The 27,869-nt window shown below is 44.5% G+C and overlaps 1 protein-coding gene across 2 annotated transcripts in view; it reads left to right on the top strand.

Annotated features, from left to right (window-relative positions):
• LOC119376001 (spliceosome-associated protein CWC27 homolog) overlaps window positions 1-18,236 on the top strand; it is a 381,331-nt gene extending 363,095 nt beyond the window's left edge. Inside the window, exon 12 of one of the 2 annotated variants that reach the window (XM_037646002.2) lies at window positions 17,403-18,236. In XM_037646002.2, coding sequence (XP_037501930.1) covers window positions 17,403-17,580 — 178 coding nt within the window. In that variant the 3' untranslated portion in view covers window positions 17,581-18,236. The remainder of the gene's footprint in view (window positions 1-17,402) is intronic. The other variant, XM_049411346.1, reaches the window with a different exon arrangement.
• Window positions 18,237-27,869: the final 9,633 nt, after the last annotated feature.

The following is a 27,869-nucleotide window of genomic DNA, read 5'->3' as shown; positions in this document are numbered from 1 at the left end:
TCTCCCGCGTTACTCATCAATGCAATATCATCAGCGAATCGCAGGTTACTGAGATACTCTCCATTAACTTTTATGCCTAATTCTTCCCAATCTCCCTGCTGTACGCCCTTCTTTATTGGGATTCTGTTGCTTTCTTTATGGAGGACTATAGTGGCTGTGGATCTGCTGTAGATTTCTTCCATTATGTCTATATAGGCTTCGTCGATGCCCTGATTCCGCAGTGCCTGCATGACTGCTGATGTCTCCACTGAATCAAATGCCTTCTTGTTGCTAATTAACTCACTGCTAATGCTTTACACAGAGTCAGGAAGCTCGTAAGACGCTGCAATATTATTTCGTAGGTCTCTGGTTATGCTATATATGCATCATCAGGTGTCGCCACCAGCGTTGTCCGTCTCGTACACGCCTCCAGTAATCCGGCCAAAACTCGTGATGTACGTTGTTTACAAAAAGGCCCCGCTCGATGTCATCATCGCTTTTTGCTTCTATTTCCGATTCGGCACTGCCACGAACTTCAAAATTCAATTAAAAAACTTTTTAGGCTGTATTTGTGGCTGATATTGTACAGATGGCACCTATATGCACCCATTAGTGTGAAGCAACAGTCATATTGTGTCCGAATTTTTGTGTCACCGCTCCTTTAATATGCGCAACTGTCAGTAGCGGGCTCGCCGCTGACGGCCCTAGCGTCGAAGGCCCACTGTGAAGCAGCTATGCCATGTTACACGTCCGTTCCTCGCCTTCCAGGGTCAATAGCTGACAGGTAATAAAAGAAAGGTCAGTTTCGCTTGAGGGCGAAGCAGTGATTGCGATACCAACAAATTGTATTGTTACACGAAGTAAGGCTATCAGCTAACTTTTTTGGATCCGATCTTGCGTAACTCAACAAAACGATGGTTTAAGGGAATATGGCCACTCCAGGGACCGAAGCGGTTTTCGTGCTGCCAGTTCTCTAAACGCGAAGTAAGCACAGGGACCTCCCGCTCAAGTTTGCGTGCCGACGCCAGCGCTTGCCATTTTCCTGCCGGAAAAAGCGTACAAGTGTTGAGTGCTACGACCCTTCCGCTCCCTTTGGCTCCCACGCATTTGTGAAGCGCGCGCTGCACGTGAAACCCCCCTCGTTCCGCGATGTCACCCCGACAGAAAGGGGGGTACTATTGCTGCGTCAGAAACTGTCACAATGGCCATGCAAACACGAAGGGGTCGGCTCCAACAGTGAAACGTCCAATTAAACATGTTATTCATGACATAGCACCTGTTCTAGTACACATCTATAACACAGCTATTACTGCAGGTATCTTCCCATCGAAAATGAAGACTGCCAAAGTCACACCAATATATAAAAAGGCTGACAGGCTCAACATTCAAAACTATCGCCCTATATCAATTTTACCCCATTTTTCCAAAGGTCTCGAAAAAATAATTTTAGCCCAAATGTCATCATTTTGTGAAAAACATCGTATTATCACGAAAGCTCAATATGGATTTCAAAAAAAGAAGTCCACGCAATTAGCACTTCTAGATCAGAAAGATCACATACTGAGTAACTTTGAAAAGAAGCAGCTAACAATAGGTATATTTGTTGACTACACTCAGGCCTTCGATCATATCAACCACGATATATTATTAGGAAAGCTCGCGACCTACGGCATCAGGGGTATTCCACTACAGTTCATTAAGTCCTATTTACATCAAAGACGGCAATATGTACAAATAAATAACTTCAAGTCATCAACTGGTAATATAAAACAGGTGTTCCTCAAGGTAGTATCCTAGGTCCCATGCTTTTCAATTTATATATAAATGATGTTGTTCTAATCTACAACAACGCTAAATATATCATATATGCAGACGACACGAGTGTCTTCATTTCATCTCCATGTTACACTACACTAATGAAGAGCGCCAATGAGTTTCTCCGGAACATGGTGACTTGGTCAGCAAAAAATCATCTAAAAATAAATTGTGATAAAACCAAAGCGGTAATTTTTCACGCCAAAGGAACAAAAATTCCACACATTCACACCCTGGTGATGAACAACAGAAACATAGAAATAGTTAATGAAATCAAAGTATTAGGAACCTATTTTTCCAGCACATTGAACTGGGATCAACACATCGACTTTGTTACAAAAAAACTTAGCCGTATCACAGGAATGCTTAATAGGAATAGATATCGTCTGCCCACATCTGTAAAACCATTAATCTATCACTCGCTATTTGCAACTCACATCAACTATGCACACCTCGTGTGGGGCACCACAACTGAAACTAACCTTAAAAAAATACATCTATTACAGAAGAAGATAATACGTATTATAGCATTCTAAAAAGAGACAGGGCGTGCAAACACGGACACAAGAAAGAGATCAGGACACCACAAACGCCGACTAACAACTGAAGAGACGCACAACGGCTGAAAAGAAAGAAGGCACGAAAACTTATCTGCGCATGCCCATGCAACCGGCGAACCTATCAATCCGGCACGCGTGGCGGTCTACGTAGAAGATAACTGTTAAGGCATTTGATTTCATCTTTATGCAAGTTAATCGACGGTTGGCTCACGCATGCGCTACCACTATTCTCGATATGCCATGCTTCAATCATCAGGCGCGTTTCTTCATTTCTATGCCGGTACAACACTGCGCATTCATCGAATTTTGGCGTGCACTTACAATCTCGACAATGTAAAGATAGATTAGAAGGTGAGCCTCCTGTTAGCGATCTCTTATGTTCCAACAATCTCTGGTTAATGCATCTGCCCGTCTGTCCTACGTAGAAGCGGCCGCAGCTGAAAGGGACCTTATACACCACACTCGTACGGCAATCAGTGAATTTGTTGGTGTGTTTTACGAAACAATTATCGGTCCGCTTCTTGTCTTTTACTCGCTCATTCTTCCTCTGCACAGCGGCACAAATCTTACCTAGCTTATTGGCAGCCGTGAAAACAACATTAACGCCGTATCTACTTCCTACTTTCTTTAGCCTGTGAGATATGCAATGAATGTACGGAATACCTACGACACGTTTCTTCCTATCGCTTTCTGCAACCATGCTCGGACTTAACAAAATAGACTTCTTTAAACGCTCAGCGACCGTGGCCACTGCATCACGAGGATACCCTACATCTAAAAGACGCGTAACCTGTGCGCTAAAGCTATCACTCATTTTGTGCTCACATGACTTGGTGAGGGCTGACTTAAGGCAAGACATGGCGATGCCGTTTTTTACAACCTTCGTGTGCTTCGACGAAAAATTTAACAGCGGTTTGGAAGATCTAGGAGAATACTGCCAGCACACGTGGTTCTTCTGGAACGTTAAGGAAATGTCTAGAAATTGTATTCCATTATTCTGAGGCACCTCTTTAGTAAAGCTCAGCCCTCCTCCATTTAATTCAAATTTTTCGCTCATGGAAGTGACCACCTTTTCAAAGTCCTCATCACTACAAAAAATCAAGTAGTCGTCCGCATAACGAAAAACCTTAATAACCGAATTACCTAAGGCGCCTTCCAAAAGATTGTCAATCTTGCTAAGGTATAAATCACTAAGAACCGGAGCAACCTTAGAACCAATACATATCCCTGATTTCTGCACATAAACGCCTTCCTTCCAACCTACCAGCGTCGACTTTAAATACATGGAAAGGATTTCTAGAAATGCCCCGGTAGAAACACCACATTTATCGGTGAAAACCGTCTGGTCGCCTTGTTCGTTAATACATTCATTGACACATTTTAACAAGTCCTTATGCGGCAATTCGTAGGTATTCCGTACATTCATTGCATATCTCACAGGCTAAAGAAAGTAGGAAGTAGATACGGCGTTAATGTTGTTTTCACGGCTGCCAATAAGCTAGGTAAGATTTGTGCCGCTGTGCAGAGGAAGAATGAGCGAGTAAAAGACAAGAAGCGGACCGATAATTGTTTCGTAAAACACACCAACAAATTCACTGATTGCCGTACGAGTGTGGTGTATAAGGTCCCTTTCAGCTGCGGCCGCTTCTACGTAGGACAGACGGGCAGATGCATTAACCAGAGATTGTTGGAACATAAGAGATCGCTAACAGGAGGCTCACCTTCTAATCTATCTTTACATTGTCGAGATTGTAAGTGCACGCCAAAATTCGATGAATGCGCAGTGTTGTACCGGCATAGAAATGAAGAAACGCGCCTGATGACTGAAGCATGGCATATCGAGAATAGTGGTAGCGCATGCGTGAGCCAACCGTCGATTAACTTGCATAAAGATGAAATCAAATGCCTTAACAGTTATCTTCTACGTAGACCGCCACGCGTGCCGGATTGATAGGTTCGCCGGTTGCATGGGCATGCGCAGATAAGTTTTCGTGCCTTCTTTCTTTTCAGCCGTTGTGCGTCTCTTCAGTTGTTAGTCGGCGTTTGTGGTGTCCTGATCTCTTTCTTGTGTCCGTGTTTGCACGCCCTGTCTCTTTTTAGAATGAATACGTACCAACTAGCTCAGCTCTCTGTTATTCTAAGCTTCATTTCTAGTACTCTGAGCCCTTTTCCGTGTTCTCCTACTTATCTGAACAATCCTGCCTCTTTGGCTTCTTTAATTGCTATTTGCTTGGTCCGTGCTAGAACTTTTTCATGGTTTTCTAAGAATAGAGTTTGCCCAGTTGAAGTTCAGCTTTTGTGCGGCTTTCTGCAACCATCTACCGGACATGCCAGGAGAATATGTGCCATATTGACCGCGGAATCATGGCGTCAAGTGAGATTTTACCAGGAATGCCTCAAGGTCCGTTGCTCGACTTCACGTGACGACCGCCGCCAGAAGCAGATATACGCCGTTTGGATGAGGGTAGCTAACCAGCATGCGGAATTCATATGGAGGGTAAAACTTCGAGAACTTCAACCATGTAAGAGGAAGATTATTTCTACTGTTTCACCGCAAAATAACTTGCTAGTCCTTGGAGGAGCTGCCTTAGATGATAGTCACTGCAAAACCCTAGCCTTAGGCCCTAAATACTGTTTTAAGCCGAACCTGAAACCAATAGACGTTTTAAGTTTGCCGCGTACAATCACTAGACTTGTTTCTGAAGAAGAGCGTTCCCACTGCATTTCAGACTGCGTTGCTAGCATCAAGGGTTCTAATATGCATCTCAAATGTTCTGATCCTATCCGGCCTTTGGTTAATTACTGTGTCGAGAAGAAACTCAGGCCAGTAATTTCAGATAAGGAAGGGTATTTTGTAATTATGCCGGACAGTTTGTTCTCAGAAAAAGCATTAACAGCCATAGAAAAGAATTTTAGGATGGTGAAACTTAAGCCATCGGTAGTTAGGCAACGTGCTGTCGACCTTTTGTTAAGACATAATCTTGAGAGAATAGCTTGTAATGTCAAGAAGGCTAAATCACTTACTTTAGAATTGTTTTTTTCAGCCAAAACGCATAAGAACGAGATTCCGTTTCGAGCAATCGTTTCAGAGCAAGGCACCTGGCAAGTCGCTGTATCTAGTTATTTGCAGAACTGCTTAACCTCTTTGAGTTTTTCAGACCCTTTTCGTATGCGTAATTCTCAGGCGCTAGTTCAGTTCCTCTCAGAGAAGAACCCCGGCTGTTGTAAAGCTTTTAGTATGGATATTGAAGACCTATATTATTCTTTGCCGCATAAGGACTTGTTAAAATGTGTCAATGAATGTATTAACGAACAAGGCGACCAGACGGTTTTCACCGATGTGGTGTTTCTACCGGGGCATTTCTAGAAATCCTTTCCATGTATTTAAAGTCGACGCTGGTAGGTTGGAAGGAAGGCGTTTATGTGCAGAAATCAGGGATATGTATTGGTTCTAAGGTTGCTCCGGTTCTTAGTGATTTATACCTTAGCAAGATTGACAATCTTTTGGAAGGCGCCTTAGGTAATTCGGTTATTAAGGTTTTTCGTTATGCGGACGACTACTTGATTTTTTGTAGTGATGAGGACTTTGAAAAGGTGGTCACTTCCATGAGCGAAAAATTTGAATTAAATGGAGGAGGGCTGAGCTTTACTAAAGAGGTGCCTCAGAATAATGGAATACAATTTCTAGACATTTCCTTAACGTTCCAGAAGAACCACGTGTGCTGGCAGTATTCTCCTAGATCTTCCAAACCGCTGTTAAATTTTTCGTCGAAGCACTCGAAGGTTGTAAAAAACGGCATCGCCATGTCTTGCCTTAAGTCAGCCCTCACCAAGTCATGTGAGCACAAAATGAGTGATAGCTTTAGCGCACAGGTTACGCGTCTTTTAGATGTAGGGTATCCTCGTGATGCAGTGGCCACGGTCGCTGAGCGTTTAAAGAAGTCTATTTTGTTAAGTCCGAGCATGGTTGCAGAAAGCGATAGGAAGAAACGTGTCGTAGGTATTCCGTACATTCATTGCATATCTCACAGGCTAAAGAAAGTAGGAAGTAGATACGGCGTTAATGTTGTTTTCACGGCTGCCAATAAGCTAGGTAAGATTTGTGCCGCTGTGCAGAGGAAGAATGAGCGAGTAAAAGACAAGAAGCGGACCGATAATTGTTTCGTAAAACACACCAACAAATTCACTGATTGCCGTACGAGTGTGGTGTATAAGGTCCCTTTCAGCTGCGGCCGCTTCTACGTAGGACAGACGGGCAGATGCATTAACCAGAGATTGTTGGAACATAAGAGATCGCTAACAGGAGGCTCACCTTCTAATCTATCTTTACATTGTCGAGATTGTAAGTGCACGCCAAAATTCGATGAATGCGCAGTGTTGTACCGGCATAGAAATGAAGAAACGCGCCTGATGATTGAAGCATGGCATATCGAGAATAGTGGTAGCGCATGCGTGAGCCAACCGTCGATTAACTTGCATAAAGATGAAATAAATGCCTTAACAGTTATCTTCTACGTAGACCGCCACGCGTGCCGGATTGATAGGTTCGCCGGTTGCATGGGCATGCGCAGATAAGTTTTCGTGCCTTCTTTCTTTTCAGCCGTTGTGCGTCTCTTCAGTTGTTAGTCGGCGTTTGTGGTGTCCTGATCTCTTTCTTGTGTCCGTGTTTGCACGCCCTGTCTCTTTTTAGAATGAATACGTACCAACTAGCTCAGCTCTCTGTTATTCTAAACGTATTATAGCAAATGTATCATACCAACATCACACTGAGCACCTCTTCATGCAGTACAACATCCCCACTATCTATTCCTTATACAATCGTTTCCTGCTTCGCGTATGGCACTCCAATGTAAACTTGGAAAATAGCGCATTCAACGAAATAGCCTGTCTACATAAAAATACAACTACCTATGCCACCCGTTACGGTGAACTATGGTTTGTACCAATATCAAGAACAAATTATGGCCTGCAAATGATAAAAAATAGATTACCGAGATTGCTGAATGCACTTGAAAATGCTGGATTTCTAACCTCAAACATAACACGGTCTCAACTAGTATCGATGATGCAGTCAGTTTCATAGATTTCTTTTTTTTTTGGACATTTTTTGTTGAACACTTGTTGAACATGTCTGTTGAGCCCTTCTGTTGAAATGTCGGACATTTTTTGTAGAACATTTTTCCTGTTGTTCAAAGTTACCGCAAACTGTAAGAAGTGTATACTGTAAGAATAGTGTTACCATGTTGTCAAATCACATTGTACGATAATCTATTCTTTCCTTACCTGTACTAATGACTGCGTACTTCACATTGTTTTGTAATTTTCTGCTTGACTGTGTAATTGATGTCGTTCACTGTAGATGCCATCCTGGTTTAAATACTCAATCACGTCACATATGCCATTTCCGCCACCTGCTGCCACCATATAGCACCAGGGGCTAAGGGCTTCTCAAGCTGCCTATAGCAGCTTTTATCTTAGCCCCTGCCATTGTGTAACGATGTTTACAATGGAAACAAATAAAGAAAAAAAATTCTACCGATTCCCAAACAGATGGCACGAAAAAAGCAGACGACAGGCATGGATGCGAAGCTCACGCTTGAGTGGACACGACCACGACAACTACGAAAAAAAAAAGCATTAGCCGTTGTTGCACGTCCATTAGTTTTTTTGGCAGATACAGTGAACTAGTTGTTACTGAGTGTGCAGGTACAGCCCGTACAACGCGGTGCACTTTCGATAGGGACCAAGATAAAACGTCTTGACAACAATTGGCTCTTCCCCCGCAGATTCCACACAAAAAAAGTTTTTCTGAAAGCTGGGGGCTCGTCATTTCCCTATTAATAATGCTATGTCACGTTGATAGTACGCACGCTGTTCGTGAACTCGGAGTACAGGCTATGAGAACGGCAATAATGCAAGGAAGGACACGCGAGCCCAAGAAGACCATTTGTTTTTGGAGTGTTGCGTACCGCACGATAACTCGAACGGTTGCTAGTAAATTAAGGTATCCCAACTAATAGCAGACACAGCGCCAGGGCCGCTTAACCTAAAGCACGAGAAGCGGCCTTACCCATGCATCCAGTAACAAACATAGGGAGTGCGTAGTACACACAGCAAACCAATTAAAACAGGTATATAATTATGAACGTACAGAAAATTGTGCAAACTCCTCGTCGTAAACAGCATCGTCCTTCACTTGCGAAATGCACTTCGCTCTGACGGGGACGGCGTCGTCTGCTATCACTTGCTCCGCATCTGCTACATGGCTGAGCAGACGCTGACCTTTCACCAAATTGCTGCCACGCGGACAGCGTGTACATCCTAACCACGCGCGACGCGCAATTCTCAAAAACACGTGCAGAACGTGTGCAGCGTGCGAGCAAAGCAACGAGTTTTCAAGGTAGCTTGAAGGGGACAGTGGAGGGGTCAACACTCGAGTAACGAGTTTTTCTCCCCACATTGACTGACAGCGCCCAGCACCGCAGCGCCTCCCACGGCGTGGGTCTCCCCTATTGAGAGCACAGTAAGTTTACGAGCAGCCTCCTGATACCTCGAGATAGCGCGCGTGCCAGCGACTGCGCCCTTCAAGCGACGCAGCCCCCCCTTCACCTTCCCTGGCCTTCCTTCATGCTCCTTACGAAATACTGGCGGGGCGTTTCCTCTCTGATGAGCAATCGATGGCAGGCCTAACACGCGGGGGGGGGGGGGGGTGTTATCGCATGCGCACTCCGCGAAAAGGAGACGGCCGACTCGTTTCATCTCCGCTTCAGCCGCGATTGTCACCATCGCTCGCGAGCTTTTACTTGCGGGTAGAACATACGATGCGCAGGGCGATGTTATCAATTTTTACTTTATACGGAAAGTGATGGCGACGACGAAAACCCGTCGAGTTTGTCCATATAATTGCTGTCGCAGTAAAAAGAAAAAAAAAACTGAGGAGCCATTCCACTTTGCGAGGTGGATGACCAGCAAAGCTGTTCAGCGCATGGCACAGAGGTGACATGGTGGAGGCCATTTTGGTATGTAAGGCCAGGCTGTTAACGTTCAATACGCATGAATAATGTGAAAGCCTTAGGTGTCTCATCAAACGCGAAAATTAATCGTCGGCATCGGCGGCGTCAACACGAGCAATGCAAAAAATCATCACGTGATGGCGTCATCATGACGTCATCGATCGCCAAACCTTGTGGCGCCATCATGACGTACACCGTGACTTGACGCCATCACACGACATAGTCGCTTTGCACTGCCTCCGTGATCGGTGCGCCGGTCATGGAGGCACTGCAAAACCAGGTGAGGTGCAGAAAGCTTGCAATGCCTCCGATCCTGGAGGTGGTGCATAACCACTTTAGGTGCAGAAACCTTTCAGAGGGGGGCGAGGGAGGATCGATGTATCGAGTGAGAAGAAAAAAAAAGGGAAGATGGCTTTCGTCTTCAAGTCGCTGAAGAGGTTATTCCAGAACATTTATCTGCATGAAGCCTTTATTTTTGCATTATCGAGTGAAATATGAAGTGCTCCTGGGATGATTTTTCCATGAGATTTGCAATGAATCGAAATATTTCTAGCTCTTCATAAGAGCCCCATAATAATTATCCAGGTGCTTGAATCTAAATGCAATTTGCTTCTCCAATGTACTCCAGGATGGGAAATTAGCTGCTCCAGAGTGCTCCCAGATGCGAAATTGCCTGCTCCAAAGTGCTCCAAGATATAAATTTGTGCTGCTCCAAAGTGCTTCAAAATGAAAATTTTCCTGCTCCAAAAGTGATCCAAATCAGAAGCCCTTGGTAACACCACTGCAATGCATGACTTTGCGTGTAAAATACTGAACATGGCATCTTTTTTATTTTTTCAGCATAAATTCTACCACCTGTGTAACCCCCCCCCCTCCCCCCACCAATGAGCTGTTTTTTTGTTTTTTTCTAGTGGTAAGGTGGCAACCCAAATACTAGTCCTACGAAAATTTTACATTTCGCTCTTAATTCTAGTGACACGAGGGTAGCTGTTTGGGCTTGTTGGTTTGCCATAACACAGGTTGGCATGACACAGGTTTATTCAGTGGGGAGACCAGCCACACATACAGAAAGAAGGGATATGCATTGGCTCCTGCATTGCCCCTATTTTAAGCGATTTGTTTTTAGCTGAACTGGACAGAAACCTTAGTGGTCGCCTTCATGACTTTAGCATCACGAGAACGTTCTGGTATGTGGATGATTTTTTTAATTTTTCTTGATTTCAATTCTGGCGGTTTCGAGACGCTAGCAACTAGCGCACTTACCTTTTTTCGTCATAGATTATCACCCCTAGTTTTTAACTCATGAGTTACCATCTAACAGAAGCTTACGCTTTCTTGACATTAGTCTTTTATTATGCGACCAACGTGTTTACTGGAAATTTGAGCCGCGCGCGAATAAACCGTTGCTCCCATATGCCTCAGCACACTCGAAGCTGGTAAAAAAGGGTATTGCGAAGTTATGTTTGTCCAATGCTTTGCATAGGTCTTCCCCCGAGCTCATGAGTGACAGTTTCTATGAGCAGGTTCTTCGCCTCAGGGATGCGGGGTATCGACATCTACTGCAGAATGGGCAGGTTGGTGCATTATGATATCGTATTGGTATAGCGCAGCTCAGTTTGAGCATAAAGAAGAGAGGCTACAGCAAAGAAGGAAACACGGGCAACAGGATGAGTGCTAACTGTTGCGCTCATCCCGTTGCCTGTGTTTCCTTCTTCGCTGTAGCCTCTTTTCTTTATGCTCAAACTGAGCTGCACTATACCAATATGATATCATAATGCGGGGTATCCCTCACATCTACTCGTTAGTGTTGCTGAAGGCCTTCTGAACCATATGGCATCGAAAAGAACCATTTCTCCGCCTCCCAAAAGTAAAGTAGCAGTTATTCCGTACATTCACGGTTTTTCACACCGTCTAAAACGTATCAGTGAACGTGCAAGCGTTAGAGTTGTTTTTTCTGGGCCAGATAAACTGCGATCTTTGTGCAGATTAACTAGCGTGTGTGCCCCCAAGAATAGTGAGTGTGATGAGAAGCATAAAACTTCTTTCGTTGACTGTGCAAAAGGCACAGTTTATAAACTGCCTTTGACTTGTGGTAGCTATTATGTTGGCCGAAGTGGACGATGGCTTAATGATAGGTTCCAGGAGCATCGTTATTACGTATCCGAGATGAGAGGGGGGTTTTTAGATGCGCACTGTAGATCCTGCACTGTTATGACCACGTGTGACCCGTTTTACGACGAGTGTTCAGTTGTGAGCAGAAATAGAAATCGGCTAACCCGCGAGATCATTGAGGCGAAGTTAATTGATAGATTAGGTGACGCATGTGTATCACAACCGTCTATTGCTCTTTCTAGGAAAGAGTTATGTCTCTTGTGTCGTGAGATGAATTTTGTGCCGACAGCGCACACGTGATGTACGTGTCACGGCTTTTGAGCTATATATGTGGTTGCTTGGTTCCGAATAAAATACTGTTGTAAGTCAGCGCTTGTGTGTGTCAAGCCTCTTCTCTGTCTTTGTCTTTTGTGCTTTCAACCTGTGTCTAGTGACACGGCGTTGCCGCATAACACGTTTCCTGAGAAGAAGTCTCTCATAATTTTCCTCTCCAGTATTGCACCTCGAACATTAGTTCCACCAGAATCGATTATGCGGCCGCGATCACCATGCGTGCTTTATATAATTACTGGAAGCAAGTCCTGATACGACTTTCGAGGATGAAAGCTCATATATTTTGTTAGCATCACTTGATCATTTCAATTTCATCACGTCAGGAAGTCACTTAGAAAACATACATTTATTGATGTTGATATAAAATATATAAACTAATGCAGATACTTTAATACTGGCTACATTTTACTAAGCGCATGTGTGCTCGTATTTTTCCTCCTGTGTTCAGGGCTCTACCTACAAAATGGACGAGTAGAATCCACTCCAAACGTTATAATTTTCTTACTTCCATGACATGCTGATTGTTCAAAATCTGTTGAAAGTGGTGATACAATGAAATTTACATCGCGTACGCACATTTTGCTTGAGTGCTATACTTCTCATTGTTGGAACAACCTCTCACGCCAAGTGTGCCCACTTACTATTGCAGAAACAAATAAAGAAGAGTAGCGTTACATCCAGCAGATTTACATTTATTAGCTGTCTCATAGACAAAGTAATCAAGTTTATCTTCTGTTAGTGCGCACTGCAGCGCAAGACTAGATACTTTTTGTTTACCCACCAGGTAGTTTTGTCCACCTTTCCACCAGACATTCCATTAAAAATACAGTGTTATGCTTTCGTAACACTACTATACTCGTGGACAACTTTTTTTTGGCAATGAAGGAAAGGCTACAGGAGCGAAGTAGTCCAGTTCGGCGCATGTTTCGAATTTAGTTTTGGTTTGTAAACCTTCCGTATCTCCTGTGACGGCCGTTTGATTATTTGAGCAGCTGTCACAGGCTTAGACAGCCATTTGTTAGTGAAATTCATCACAAGCTCCTTCAACGAGTCATCGGAAAAGCCAGAGGGTGACGAGCGCTCACCTGAAGACGACGTTAAAGTGTTCTAGAAAGGGGTAGTGGGCATAAACGTTGTAGTGGGTTGACTGGAGGCTGTGCACTGACGCACTTTATGTCTCACCTGGTAGATGGCGCCACCACCACCTGCAATGTAAGACGCGTTGCTGCCCTCAGCGCGAAGGCTAGTTTGCCAGCGCTTCAAGCACAAACTACTCTTGTGCAACCCCTGTACATAGCCATTTTCGTTGCTTTTTTTTTTTCTTTTGCGTGAGCATATTCTTGCTTTGGCCGTTGTTCTGGCGCATGAAGTATCGCTAAACATGAGCGCGTCATCAGCGGGCGCCGGATGCAATATATGCTGTAAACCGCCAGTTTTGTATTGCAGTAGCGAGCTCTCGCTTAAAAAAAAAAAGATCTCGCAGTTTTATTGCGTTTAGATAATTAATTAATTTATGGGGTTTTACGTGCCAGAACCACTTTCTGATTATGAAGCACGCCGTAGTGGAGGACTGCGGAAATTTCGTCCACCTGGGGTTCTTTAACGTGCACTGACATCGATTGCCTTTAGATAAAAGAGACTAATATTTTCATGCTAGCGTTTGTACTCGGTAGTCTCTTTAGTGAGGTCATACTCTCACTAAATAAAACAATATTACTACAAACTTAAGCACCTTACGCTCTCTCAGTTGATATATTCTCCTGAAAAGTGCAAGAAAATGTGTGGGAGTGCACAGCAGGAAAGACCTATCCTAATCATGCCCAAGAAATAAAAGACCGAAAGTAAGGGTAGACCATGCAATCAGATTTTGCTTCTTGAAGACCCCTCACATGCTGGAAATTATATTTGTGTAAGAAATTGCATGCAAACACCGCTATCAGTTGAGTGCAAAATTCAGTTAGCAATTCTGCTGACACTATATAACATGCCTAAAAGGTTCATATGCACTCTTTTCTACAGAACTATTTGTCCGCACTCCTGTATTTAGAAAAATGAATTTGTAATGAAGGTGTGGAAAAATGTAGACAACAATCGTTCGCGGAAATAAGTGAAAAGTTTATTTGGTGGGGCAGCGCAATGACCTTATATACTCCACAAAAGCCATGCGTATCAATCACTTTCATTTTTTTTTTTTCAAAGTGAAAACAGATGGAAAAAAGCTGAAATAGCTTGAAGAGGGCCTTGCCCCATTTTGTACATATCAGCGTGTGCGGCAAAAAGCATGTCTCCTAAAACAGCCCAATAGATGCTAGAAAAATACTCACAAAGAGACGCTAAATATTTTCAATAGCATACTTAGCATAGCATAAATTTAAAAAGTTCACAAAAGCACATGAATACTCAACACATATTGTTCACACAATAAGTGAAGACACTGAATCAGAAGAAATACTAAAAAAATGGCAAATAATAGACACATTTCCATTCAAACACATGCATTTTTATACAGATCTACTGACGTTCTGGTAGATCATATTAATCGCACTGTTGATGGTACGCCAAGGACCAAAGCCAGCATTCACAATTGAAATAAGGGTTTATTGCTATAGTATGCATGGCGAGTGGCAATTAACATACTATCTTGCTTGTTTTTCAAATCTGGCATTTTCTTGTATTTGGGTCAGTGAAACAGAAAAAGAATATTCAGAGAAGATTCATACTTCAAGTTTAACCTACACTTGTAAAATCTAAATGCAGGAACAATAATAAAATTTAAAACATCTTCTAAGCAAGGAAAAAAAATTTAAGTGCAGCGGCTTATCTTGAAGTGCTTTGCTTTTTGGCGTTTGCCTGCTCTGTCTGTGTTTAGCCCCTTAATGCAAAAATGAAGTCGCGTAACAACATAGAATTGGATTATTTTTTGAGAGAGCATTGAGGCATGGCTTCGGCACCCAACCTCTTGCCAAAGCCTTGCTTTCACAATGATCAGCACATCTAAAATGCTGTCTGCATGGAGTTCTTCACATGAAAAGCAGCCCGTGAAGAAGCCTTCCTACCAATCTACATTATTCACAACTACAGGAACTGAAAAATGAAACGTATTGACGAAGCAATGCTCGGCCGAAAACCTGCAGCGACGACGAAACACAGCAGCAGCCCTACAGCAGCGGGGCGAAGGCTCCCATTGCTGACGATGGTAGCGCCGCCACGCGGGCACTCAGGAAAACGAAAACTCGTTTACATTTTTTGCGCCGCGGCAACGTACCCTCTCCCCGGAGAGTGGGCTCACTACCCAATATTCTAGAACACTATAACGACGTCGCCATTTTGACTCTGAGGTGCATGTAAAAGGTGCGACGTTTTCACAGGTGCAGCATCACAGCGCTAGTTTTTCCTCTAGGTAATTGTAAAAAAAATCTGTGGTGTCCGCATCCGTGGCTCAATGGCCATCAAGGTTGGGACAGAGATGTGGGTGCTCCATTTTATCCATTGATTGTTGATCGACGGCCTTCGAAAGCTCCCTTGTAGCAGACCGAACTTACAGAGCCTCTAAACCACCCAGAGGTCGAAATTTAGTTGTGGTCTTGCAATTGTGCAATGGTCTACAGTGAACATGTGGCCACGAGAATTCTTTAAATTTTTTGCATTTCACAGCAGCCATCACATTAACTAAGGGAGCAGAAAATTTCAGAGAAGCAAATGGCGACGACGAGGAATCAGAAGGAAAAGCACGTGACTGTAAGAAGCAGCAGTATCTCCATGTGGCGCCTGCATGGAGCGAGTAGAAGCAGTGCTCATTGTCCCGAATGCATGCGAGAAGACCCCTTCCATGAGGAAAAACCAACTGCTTGGGGCGTTGCACGTTGCCCGATGTATGTAGTGTTTCGTTCGATGTAGCTGTAGATTTTCCTATGCATTGACATTAAAGCATCGTCGTGTTTGAAAATAGTTCATTATAAAGGCTAATTCAATTTTTCAGAGTTTGAAATAGTCGGATTTGATTGTACCGCCAAACAAGCTAAATGTAACAATAGTGCGAAGGCATCGGTCCATCACCCAATTTTCAAGGTCTTTAGAAATCCATACCTGCCAAGTCTCCCGGATTACCCGGGAGACTCCCGGATTTTGAACGTTTCTCCCGGTTGTACGGGTCATAGAGAAATCTCCCGGAAATCCAGTTTTGCCCCGCGCGTCCAGTGCATTGCGCGCCCGTGCGTCACGGTGACTCGAGGTGGGACGTTTCGCGTACAGATGCGCTACACGCAATTTAAAAATTGATTCTAAATGTGTTATAGGTTATATCAGCCGTTAATATTTCGTAGATGATGCGTTTGTGTACACAAAAATCTATCCCACAAGTTATCTCACCTTCAAAATTTTGTGTCACTACTGCTTTAAGTGGAGAGCCCAGCACTTAAAAGGGTAGCCGTTACCGATGTCTGTCGAGATAGCGTGTTCGCCAGCGCTCGCGACCGTCCCCGTCTCAACGGCGCCCCTTATGGTCCCTTGCCCGACGAAATAACTGGTAAGCAAGCGACGACAGGCCTCGCGCGCGGAGCGATGTTATCGCATGTGCCCTTCGCGCGACGGTGACGGCCGAGTCGTTTCATCTATGCCTCAACCGCGTTCGTCCCTAGCGCGAGCGCGCATTTACTCGCACGTGAAACACGATGCGTAAGCGATGTTATCTGTTTGGACTCTGTACAGATCAGCGGCGACCGCAAAATCCCGCTGACAGTGTCCATATAATTGCTATCGCAGTACCCCCCTACCCCCCCCCCCCCCCCCCCCCCCCCCCCGTTGAGTAGATCTTCTCCCGGATTCCGTTTCTCCAAACTTGGCAGGTATGGAAATCCGCCTTATAGGACAATTTTCCTTCTTAAAGTTGACTTTGTCACTCTAGATTTTTGACAGTTGTTAATCCTGGAATAAGACAGGTCACACATTTTTCATACTAGTATCTGGGTAGTGGAACTGAAAACTCGGAAATGACTTTTCACCTCCCGGCTAGAAGGAACCAAGGCAACGCCAGTTTGCTGCAACGGATTTGTCTGGCAGTTGCATTCACTCACCGCTATGCACACCTCATCCGCCGTGCGGACAGCCCAAACTGTGAACGCTGCCAAGTGCATGAAACAACAGCACATTTATTTTGTGATACGTGTCGCAACGTAATACACTCGCTTCAACGTTGGCAGGAATCGGTGTGGCAACACTAAGTGAGACCTTGTCAGCTATGTGTGACCAGACAAAGTTGCCAACTGCTATCAGGGCTGCTATAGATTTTCTTAAGAGCACAGGACTGGACACCAGACTCTAGTGAAACCGCTGTGTTACGTGGTTATTGTATATACGCATATCTCTTTCCTCTCCCCATCATCACCCCTCATCACTCCTTTTTCCCCCTCAGAGTAGCAGGCTAGAGCACACTAACTCAGTCCGACCTCTCTGCCTTCAAATAAGTTCTCTCCCTTGTCATGGTGCACACCCTGTGCATGTATTGTTGTTTTTGCATTGTATTTGTGTGAACGCATTATTGTGTTTTGCACTAGCATGCCAAGAAATGCCGTCTGTTGTGTTTAAAATGCAGGTTGTCACACCAACTTCGTTTCGCTGAGCAAGGCCCAGTGCTGGCAAAAGATGCTAACGTGGTGGATGCCGAGGAAGCATACAGCCTTGATGACCCACGTAATGCCATGAATGAGAGGCGCCGCAAGCGGCCACATCATGAACACAGTGGCAGTAGACACCACAAACGACGCAGATAGCTTGCCTGCCTGACTCTTTGTTCCAGAACTCATCTTTCTGCACAGTAGTCATCTCCAAAGACTACTAGCTGTTAATCGTGACAGCACTGTGAAGGAAATACAGCCTCCCGTAGCCTCCTTTAGCGGGAGTTTATGTCACTTGTAGTGGCGCTTTGCCATGTTGTCTGTTGTGGAAGCCTCTGCCAGTATTTTGCCACCTTGGGAGTGTTTTTGTCTGCTTAGCTGGTGAGCCACACTCTTTTCAACTGGTTGGGTGTTGCCGAGACAGACAGAAAAAGCACATCTCGCCTTATGTTGTCCTGTCTTTCGCACTTCGTAGCACTCAAATGTGGGTCACCAACTAGCTTGAAATTCTACCACTGAAGTGAATCATATTATAATTTATTTTTTGATACTGCGGCCTCTTACGAGGCTGCAGTATACAATGCTGAATGTAACGAAAAAAACAAACATGAAAGAAAATGAAACAACAAAAGCCTTTACAACATTAGCAATTTTAAATTGTATTTACACTCTGGTTTTCAACAAGAGCAATGTCAGAGTCATTCAACGGGAGTGAACCGACACACCAAGTATGCAGTGTATCCACTCCTGTCCCAATGTATGCTATATGGGATTTACTGCACCATCGTGATAAAAGTGGCATGAAATACATCGAACTGTCCAAACAGTCCCGGATATTATGGCATCTATCAGCAGCAATTGCACCGCCGGCACGTCAAAACATGTGCAGCCAGATCTTAAAGGGGTACTGGCACAAAAATTTTCAGTTGTCGTTTGCTTTACATCAGAATGAAAGGCCAAGCTTTCAAGAGCCTAGAAAATGTATTGGTAGGTGTGAGTGCACCTTGAAAAAGTAATTACAGTGTGTGTTTAGAAGCTAGTTTCGGTTTCTGCTGTACCCTGACATCGCAACACGGTATGAGCTTCTCGTCACGTGATTGCGCAAGATATCGTGATGTTTCCACGGCCGCTCCACTCCGTGGCTCCGTTGGTGACGCATAAGTGGCCATTTCGAACGTTGTCGCACACGACGTCATAGATAGCCATACTGGTAATACTGGTTCAGTCTTGCCATACTGGTGCATGGAATCACTAGAACTGACGCTGTAGCCTGACATCATGATAGTGTTGATGTCAGTAGGTGTGCCATGCGAAAATTGACTTTAATGTGAAAATAAGATATCAGCATTTACAGAGCTTCAAACTTGCTTAGAGCCATTTCTGTATACAGGAGATTACAGGAATTGGTGTTAGTACCCCTTTAAGGCCACCATAATCACAACCATAGATTCAGCAAGCGGAACAGTTCTCGGGCGAGTATACCGAATAAATCACGGCGGCATGCACGGTGCCAATGCATCTTCTGTTGTGCAAGTTGACTCAGCGACAAAATGCGCTCTCTGCAGAGGCTCATGACTTCAAGGCCACTTGGTGTCATTCAAGTGGCGACGATTCATGGGCTCACATCCAGAAACGCTGCTGGTAGCTTGTTGCAAGCGCAGCAGGGATATGAAATAAGCCAATATTCAGTAATAACCGCATGCGCGCCGCTAAATTTATGTCTCTCACTTCCGTTTGTGGACATTACCAAAATAAATCTGGGAAAACTAATAAATGTATGAAATGACATCATATGTTTTACAATGGTGGGAACATGCTCGTACCCTATCCTCAAATATATTCAAATATACTATGGTTCATCATCCCGAAGCACTTTTCAGTAGTGCCTTCCACCGGCATATCCAGGTATCTTGCGCTTGCGAAGCCCTACCTCATACGAGCTTGTGAGTGCGAGGGTCCAGGTTGAAATTATTTCTAGTTTTTTTTTTAAATGTTATGGCATTAATAAAAGCTTTCCTATTCGGATCAGCCGTATTTCCGTTATAGTATGCGCAGCTGTAACAAGCAGACCCATTCCTTACGGCCTAGGCGTCTGAATTTGCCCCACTGTGAAGCGGCTACACTGTTACGCGTCTGCCCCTTGCCTCCCACAATCAATCGCTGTTGGCAAAAAAAGAAAAGCTTACCCCAGTTCCACCCTGTGTGAAATGTGCGGGTCTCCTATGTTTCCCTTGTGATTACTGTTTTGTTCATGACCGATGCAGTTATGGGTGTATCTGGGAACTGGTTTTTGTGGGACAACTCTAGGCCCTATTCACGCTCAAGCCCCGTTTCACTGTGCGGCTACCGTTTCATCATGAGCGAGGCAGTCGCACCATCTATGGGAACCGGACCGTGACCAGCGTGGAGACTAATCTGTCGTCAGGCCCTGCAGTTCCGCTGTTGAAAAGCACTTTCGGAGAAGCTCGACTTGAAACTGATCTCTATTTCCCAGGCGCATGCGCGAAACGATCGCCTAGGGGCACTGCGAGAAAGCTCTTGCTACTGCGCAGGCAGAGGCAAGGGAGTGTCTGAGGAGGTTGGCTTGTGGAGGCTAGTTAAGTGATGTGTTGCGCCCAGCTTTTTTATAGCAAAGCTGCTTTCCTCTGGCCCTCTGCGTTCCCATGGGGTTCTGAAAATCAAAGCGCAAAACTAGACATTCACATAGGTCAAGAAATCTAACTTCTGTCCTCGTTTTATGTGCGCTTAAAAAGCTTTTGCTTTAAACATGAAGGTCAAGAAACACAGGACAGGCACGAACCTTCTGACCTCTGTGAATGTCTAGTTTTGCGCTTTGATTTTCGGAAGCTATGCACCATTTGGGAAATGGTGAAATTGGGAAAATTGGGAAATTGCCGGCAGAGCTTTTGTTGCATACTGTGACATTTGTTGGCACTTAACGGCCTTTAACTTTCACAGTGATGCATTCCTTCTCTCGTTCGTCCTCTGAGCGTAGTTTGGCGCGCAAGCGGAGCTCATCCGCAGTCGAAGCGGCACTCATGTAATGTGAGTGCCCGCAGCATCAAGCGGCCGCTGCTGCGGGTTTGTCAAGCTGCTGATCGCAAGAGAAAGCTTGCTGAACCGACAACGGGCTGCGCATTTGTTGGTGTGGAGCTGCTGATTTGTGATTATGTCACGTACAAGTATATTTAGCAACTTATATCCGAGTTTCAGCTCATAACGAACGACGCGGCCGCTAGGCTGGCATGGTCACATTTGACGCACTATAACTTGTTAGCAACAAAAATAATGCAACGTTTTTTTCTGCACAATGGTAGATGACGACTTCAATCAGAGGGATTTTAAAAAAAAAATTAAAAATGGCCTTTTGAGAAAACCATTTTCAAAGTTCGGCGTTTTTGGTAAATCACTTACGTTTCAGCCCAATTATCAAGTAAAACGGAGCGCGATAAAAGCACGAAAATTATTTTAAAAGAGAGCGAAAGTATCAAAGTTAATATGTAGCGATATTTATTATCCTCACTTTAACTTGCTTGCAGCAATAAATTCCTGAAATACAGGTATTTTGTGCGATTTGTTAAGTTTGGGATTTTTTTCTTCAAAAGTGCTTCGACAAACAAGCGAAATAATAGACTAATAAGATTGTATTTCACTTGTGCTTTAAGGGGAATAAATATTGTGACGAAGGAGTGCACCGTTTTTTCCTTAGGTGCGCTCAAACTTCAGAAATCGCGAAATTGGCGGAAAAGCGTTTTTTGCGGCTAAAATTTGTATATTTTTTTTTCAGGCGAACAAAATTTTTTTTCGCAAAACTAACTGCGAAACCGTTGTTCTGGGTGTAATGCCTAGGCCTACAGTGAATTTCATCACAATCGGGAATGGTGACCGGGACCTCGTGTTCGATCTTATCTGGACACACCCAGCTGTGCACTTTGCGCCGCAGTCCAGCACTTGACGAAATAACTGGTAAGGAAGCGACGACAGGTCTCGCACGCGGAGCGATGTTATCGCATGTGCCCTTCGCGCCGCGCGACGGGGATGGCCGGGTCGTTTCATCTCTGCTTCAACCGCGTTGGTCCCTAGCGCTAGCGCGCATTTATTCGCACGTGAAACAGACGATGCGTAAGCGATGTTATCGGTTTGGACTCTGTACAGATCAGCGGCGACCGCAAAATCCCGCTGACAGTAGGCAGTTTTAGAATTGCATACGCTAAGTTAGCGTTAGTGTTTGCGGCCCGCTATTTCCGTCACTTACCGGGAGCCCGCAAGCGCTTAGCGTACGACGCACGCGCAGGCGCAGTTGCGCTAAAAGCCGGCACAAAGCTTTGCGTACGCTGTTCTAAAACTGCCTAATGTACATATAATTGCTATCGCAGTACACCCCCCCCCCCCGCGGTCGGCATACTTTATACCCCCTCCTCCCGCGGTCGAAATATTTTATATCCCCCCCCCCCCCCCCCCCCGTTGAGTAAATCTCCAAATCTCCCGGATTCTGTTTCCGTTGAGTAAATCTCCCGGATTCTGTTTCTCCAAACTTGGCAGGTATGGGAACTGGGATGCACACACCAGAACACTGCGCCGACAAATTTGGTTTCATGGGCTACATCGGCCTGTCAAAAACAGCCACACAGTGTTCATGCATAGACTCATCGTTGGCGAAAATTTTGCCTGCACAAAGACGGAAATTCTTATCGTGTATCATATAGATCATAAAGGAATGGTCACCATCATTTCAAAATTAAATAAATGTGTGAGTGTCATATATGCGAAATAATGTTTATGGCACATGCAGCCTAAACAGCTCTGCTGGTTGTCCATACCAGAAATTGTTTCTCTTACTCTGCGCAAAGCACATGCTGCGTGCACATATGCTCGCTTCCTGCTAGGGAAGCTAAGGGGAGAGCTGATCTGCTGGATTCGAGTCTCAGCTGGGATCTTCCTTCTGATTTTCAGTGTTTATTTAGCTTTAAGGCACTGTTGTATGTTGCAACGTTTGTCTGCTACTACTGCTGATTTAAAGAGAAATATTTCATTAACATGAAGGCTGTATATTTGTGGCAGTAGCCCTATATTTCAAAGGGACACTCAAAGAACAAAACTATTTTTCACATAGTATTGTAAAGTACTCTTTCACGATGCCAAAAACACCACGCTTGCTGCGAGAAGACTCTTATGGTACATTCGACAGGTCGTTTGAGAGCGCTCTGACTGAGTTTGAAACTGTTGAATTCAACAGCTTCAAACCTTTTCAACGAGAACAAGCAGGTATGCAAGTCATCTTTCTCCTTCCTGATTATGTTTTGACCCGATAATGTTAGTAGCAATGGCATAGTTGCTATTTTACACACTTTTTTCAGCTCCTTCGGAGCGCTCGAAAACGACCAATCGAATGTACCATTAGTAAGCGAGAAAATGCGCAAAAACAATGTGGGTGGCGACGCCACCTAGAAGTTTCCGCACCATTCGCCGTGACCGTCACGTTTTTACGGCGCCTACTAGAGACTACGTAGTTCCTAATCGGTAAAAATGAAGTACATTGTCCTCTGAGGGGGCCATAGGCTTAACATACCAATTTTAGGGTAATTTTGTTGAGCTAATGGCGCCAAAATACAATAAATACACTTTGAAATCCGTGACCGCACGCAAGGAAATTTTGGCGCGAAATTTAAAAATGAAACTTTATTTTCTCCTCTAGTAATAAACCTATGATGGCGAAATTAACGACGTTAGAGTTCTCAGAGCACAATTTTCCGATCTAAACCAATTCATTGGTTCTCTTTAGTGTCCATTTAAGAACCACATAATCATCTTAAGGTTGATATTTGATAAAATACAATTTTATTGATGCAGTATTTCGTCTATGCGTGTGTAAAAAAAAAATTGCTGAAGATGTCGTTTCACACCGTCTTACGACATGACACTTTTTTTTTTGCATTATCGAGTGAAGTAATATCTACCATGAGATCTCCAATGAATCAAAATATTATCTAGCTCTGCGTAAGTTCCATAATAATTTTCGAATAGGCACCGCACAAAAGAGAAAACGAATACGTGCATAAAAAAGACGCAAACACAAGCGCTGTACTGCAACTGGTGATTTATTGTCGAAAGACCCGGCTTATGTATGTGAACACGCACATGCGCTCTGACAGCAGTGGGTACGATGAGGACCGAAAAAAACCCGAGGAAGCCGCGCAAATAAAGGCACTTTCGAATTGCGAAGCCTAGGGCCCTGGCCTTGCACGTAGCAGCCTTACACAGTAAACAACTTTACACCCTTAAGGGGGTTTTGCCGTGTCTATAACTAACACCCTAGGAAAAGGGTGTTTTCACGTATCAAAATAGGCACCATAGGGTGTTTCCAATGCCCTCAACACCCTTATCACTGAAAAATTTGAAAAAAAATTGGCCGCGTATCTGCGTGCTTCGCTGCAAATGTCGTGTAAAGACGATAGAAGAGGCGCTGTGTGAGATATGGACGCCATCTGGCAATACGTCGGGAAACATGAGTGCTGTGTTGCGTGCTGGTAGTCCCGGCGCAGCAGCAGGCGAAGACCGGCGGTGACCAACGCGACCGGCGGGGACGCCAGCCAGCCCGAAAACGCGGTTTGGCGCGAAGCTCTGAAGCAGAGAAACGTCCGCACTCAACGAGTACTCTCCACACACTCTTTTACGTCGCCTGGGTAAAACAGGAACGCCAGAGCGGCGCCCACAACCGGCAGCCTGAAGGCCGCCCACAACGCTGCTTTTTCATTTTTTTAAATATTTTTTTTCACCTTCTTGGCCTTCTCAAAACTAAAGTTTTTCAACACCAACCCATGGCATTCGTACAGTGCAATACAGAACCGAAACCGAAACACAACATTGAGCTCGTGCGAAGGGCACGGAGGAAGGCAAATTTCAGCGCAGTCGCATTTTCAGCTTTGTTGAAACAGCGCTCACTAGACGACGACGAAGTAAAAGAAGGCACACGACAGGCAGCGCCTGTCCTGTGCCTTCTTTTACTTCGTCGTCGTCTAGTGAGCGCTGTTTCAACAAAGATGAACGCATACCAACTCGCTCAAGCTTCCATTCTTATGCATTTTCAGCGCAGCTTAAGAAACTAGGGTCCTTAAAATTACGTGTGTATGCATTTTCTATTAAAGGAACACGCCACCTAATACTTACCTAGTGATGTTGCACCTCAGATATGCATGATATTTACTTTTTGATCGACAACGTTCACAAGTATGAACAGCCGTACCAGTTCAAGACGGCTGGCCCTTGGGCAAGTGGTTCAACTTTGGCCGAGTGGCTGAATCGAGGGACGTGCCGACAAACAGAAAGACAGACCAAAATTTCTGCGTTTAAGTTCCCCAAGAAAGACTATCGTCTTTAAAAATCTACCAGTCAGGGAACATGCAATTATAGATGACATCAGCATAGAAGGTGTGCGCACGCGCCACTCCGCGGCACACACAACAAAGCGTATTGTAAAATACCACGGAGCGCTCGTGCTACACAGCCTTGCACTGACCATCTGGTATATATAGCCATAGTATCTTTAGCCGCCGTTCAGTGCCGGTGGAGATATTTCTGTTCCGTATAAATGAACATTAAACATTAGGAGAATAGGCGTAAATTTATGGTACGCTTGTAGATAGCCCTAAAAAAGACATATCTTTTAATCTAAACTCGCCGAAGATCCAACGACATTTTAATCAGCGAGTCCCAGTTATCATCTGGCACGCTGTGGTATGGGCCATGGGTGTTTCGATAACACATAACACCCTTAACTCCTAAAGGGTGTTTAGCTAGAGCATTACCCCCTAAAGGCTGTTTTGGGGAAGGAAAGCACCCTTACACCCTAATTTTTGCAAATTTGGTTAGGCAAAAGGGTGTTTTGCTTACTTGAAACCCCCTTAAGGGTGCAAAGTGGTTTACAGTGTATAAACGAGAAAACCTGCCTTGATTTGCGCGGTTTCCTCGGGTTTTTTCGGTCCTCATGTCAGAGCGCATGTGCGTGTTCACATACATAAGCCGGGTTTTTCGACAATAAATCACCAGTTGCAATACAGCGCTTGTGTTTGCGTCTTGCGGAAGCTCTGTTGAGATTATTGAAATGTTGGACCCGCTGGAGTCGGCGAATGTTGCCACTTGTTTTGTCTCGTTTGGGGTCGTTTTGCGACAGTTTGCGCGGTCTCGATATTAGCTTGACACTTTCGGATCCTCAATGTGAACGAAAAATAAAAAGAAAAAGGCAACTGATTTTACTGGGGGCCTCATGCTCACAGCACACAATGGGAGGCAGAGTAAAAGCCTCCCCTTCAGATTAGCGCCTCGAAAAGCCGTGAGTAGCTTCGCAAACCAAAAGCTAAGGCCCGTGTATGTATGCAGAATCCCATTTTTTGTACGACTACATACCTGCTACCTCATATCACCATTCTCGCGCTTCGTTCCTCCGCTCGACACAGTCGCTGTGCAGACAGTACCAAAACTGATTAGGAATGCGTTCCGCCTCTAGAATATGAAAAGTCCGGTTTCAAAGCGCCCATCGCACCATTCCACGTCTGCAGGCTGTGAAGTGCCTCCGTGACCTTCACATCTCCAGCACTTTTTGTTCGGTATTACTTCCTGATGGCGCTCTTTTTTCGTCCCTGTCCCGTACGATGTTACTTATTGCACTTCTCAAACTCCGAAAGCGTAGGAACGTCACATCTTAAACGTGAAAATTGCGTCTTGCCGCTGGTTTCATTCGCTCCTTGTCGACCTATTGTGGCATTATTCCGCTGTTTTTTTTTTCTCTTTTTACCAAGAAAGCACAATAAAATCGTATTTCCGATAATCGCACATGCCTCAAGCGGTTCTTGTGCTTTGGTCTCGAAGGGCAACACTTTTTTTTTTCGTTTACTTACATTACTTCGTGCTTTGAAGTGAGCTGAGCAAGCTACGCGACAGATTGCAATGCAAGCAAAAAAGATAAAGCACGTCTCTGAGAATGTATATGATATTACTGAAAGATATTTACTGAGATTCCTACTGTCATATCATATTGTGCTAACAACACAGCGGGGGAACGCTACGAGTGTGCTTGCTTTATTTACACTTCTGTGCATATTTATCTTCCTAATGAGGTTCCAATCACGTACCCGACGTTCCTTAACTTATTAAAATATGTCACTGCAACCCTGCTCTCACAAAAACATAAATCGGAGTGCAACCGAAGCGCAAAGAACTGAACTCTTCGCCAAACGTGTACATTCCTAAACCGCCTGAAGCGGGCCGATAATCTCAACGACCGCCATGTTGGATGTACAGTCGCGCCACCTATACGCCGTGAAAGTTGCGAATTCGTTTTCGCTTTTGTGCGCTGCCTATTCGAAAATAATGGCTCACCAACTAGCCCATCAGTACATTTTAACCATATTAATTATTCGGGTGGTTGAATGTGAAACGCAACTTCCTTGTCTTTTTGCATGGTATTGACTAATTGGATAGGCTACAGCGTAGTTTCCTAATAATACACTAGAGGGAACTCTTACGCTATAGTGTCTCGGGATCTGCAATGCATGGCGCTTCAGCCGGCATGGGAATGGTGAGCCAGCATAGATTCGTCTAAGCTTTGTTCTTTCGGCTCCGTGTGGCCTGTAGCTGCTTTGTCGCAAGACGAAGTGCAGCAGACGCTCAGCTGCAGCTCCACTTCACCACCTTGAACTTTTTAGGCTCACCAATTCAAATTAGGTCACAAAGTCCACAACGATTCATTCTTTTATCCGAAACAAATGCCAAAACAGCAATAAAAAAGCCACAAGTGCGTTCAAAGCTGTAAGCACGAAGATTAGGCAAATCCATGTACTTACTACCATCATATGGTGACACCAGAGTTCCCTCTAGTAAATATTGTAGGAAGCTCTGTGTACTCCAGCGCTCCACACTTTTTGTGTGTGTATATTTGCGCCTGCTCTGCTCTCTTTCTTTTCCCCTCCCCTGAGTGTGGGGTAGCAAACCGGACTCTGGTTGACCTCCCTGTCTTTCCCCCATTTTTTCGTCTCTCTGTAGCTGCTCCTAGGTGCTCCAAGATGAAAGTTTTGCTGCTTGAAAAATTGCTCTAAATCAGAAGTCCTCAGTATCATCACCGACTATGGAATCTCTACGGTGTTAGAAAAAAGGAAAGAGATTTTTTTCTTGAGCCCTGAGAGCATCCATCCATCGATCCATTTAGCTTAATTTCTCGGTAAGTAGGGCACTGCTGTTGATAATATTACCGTTTTAGACGTTGTCATACATTGAGCTGTACTTAAATATGTACTGGTAGAGAAAGGAGTAAGGTTAAAGGGACACTAAAAGCTAATAATTCATGTCAGAGTGAAAGCTCAATGTATGACAACGTCTAAAACGGCAATATTATAAACAGCAGTGCCCTACTTACCGAGAAATTAAGCTAAATAGATGGACGGATGCTATAC

The sequence above is a fragment of the Rhipicephalus sanguineus genome, unplaced genomic scaffold (assembly GCF_013339695.2).
Source record: "Rhipicephalus sanguineus isolate Rsan-2018 unplaced genomic scaffold, BIME_Rsan_1.4 Seq10638, whole genome shotgun sequence".
Lineage (NCBI taxonomy): Eukaryota > Metazoa > Arthropoda > Arachnida > Ixodida > Ixodidae > Rhipicephalus > Rhipicephalus sanguineus.
Note: the sequence above shows the minus strand (reverse complement) of the source record. Positions and strands in the feature narration are given on the sequence as shown.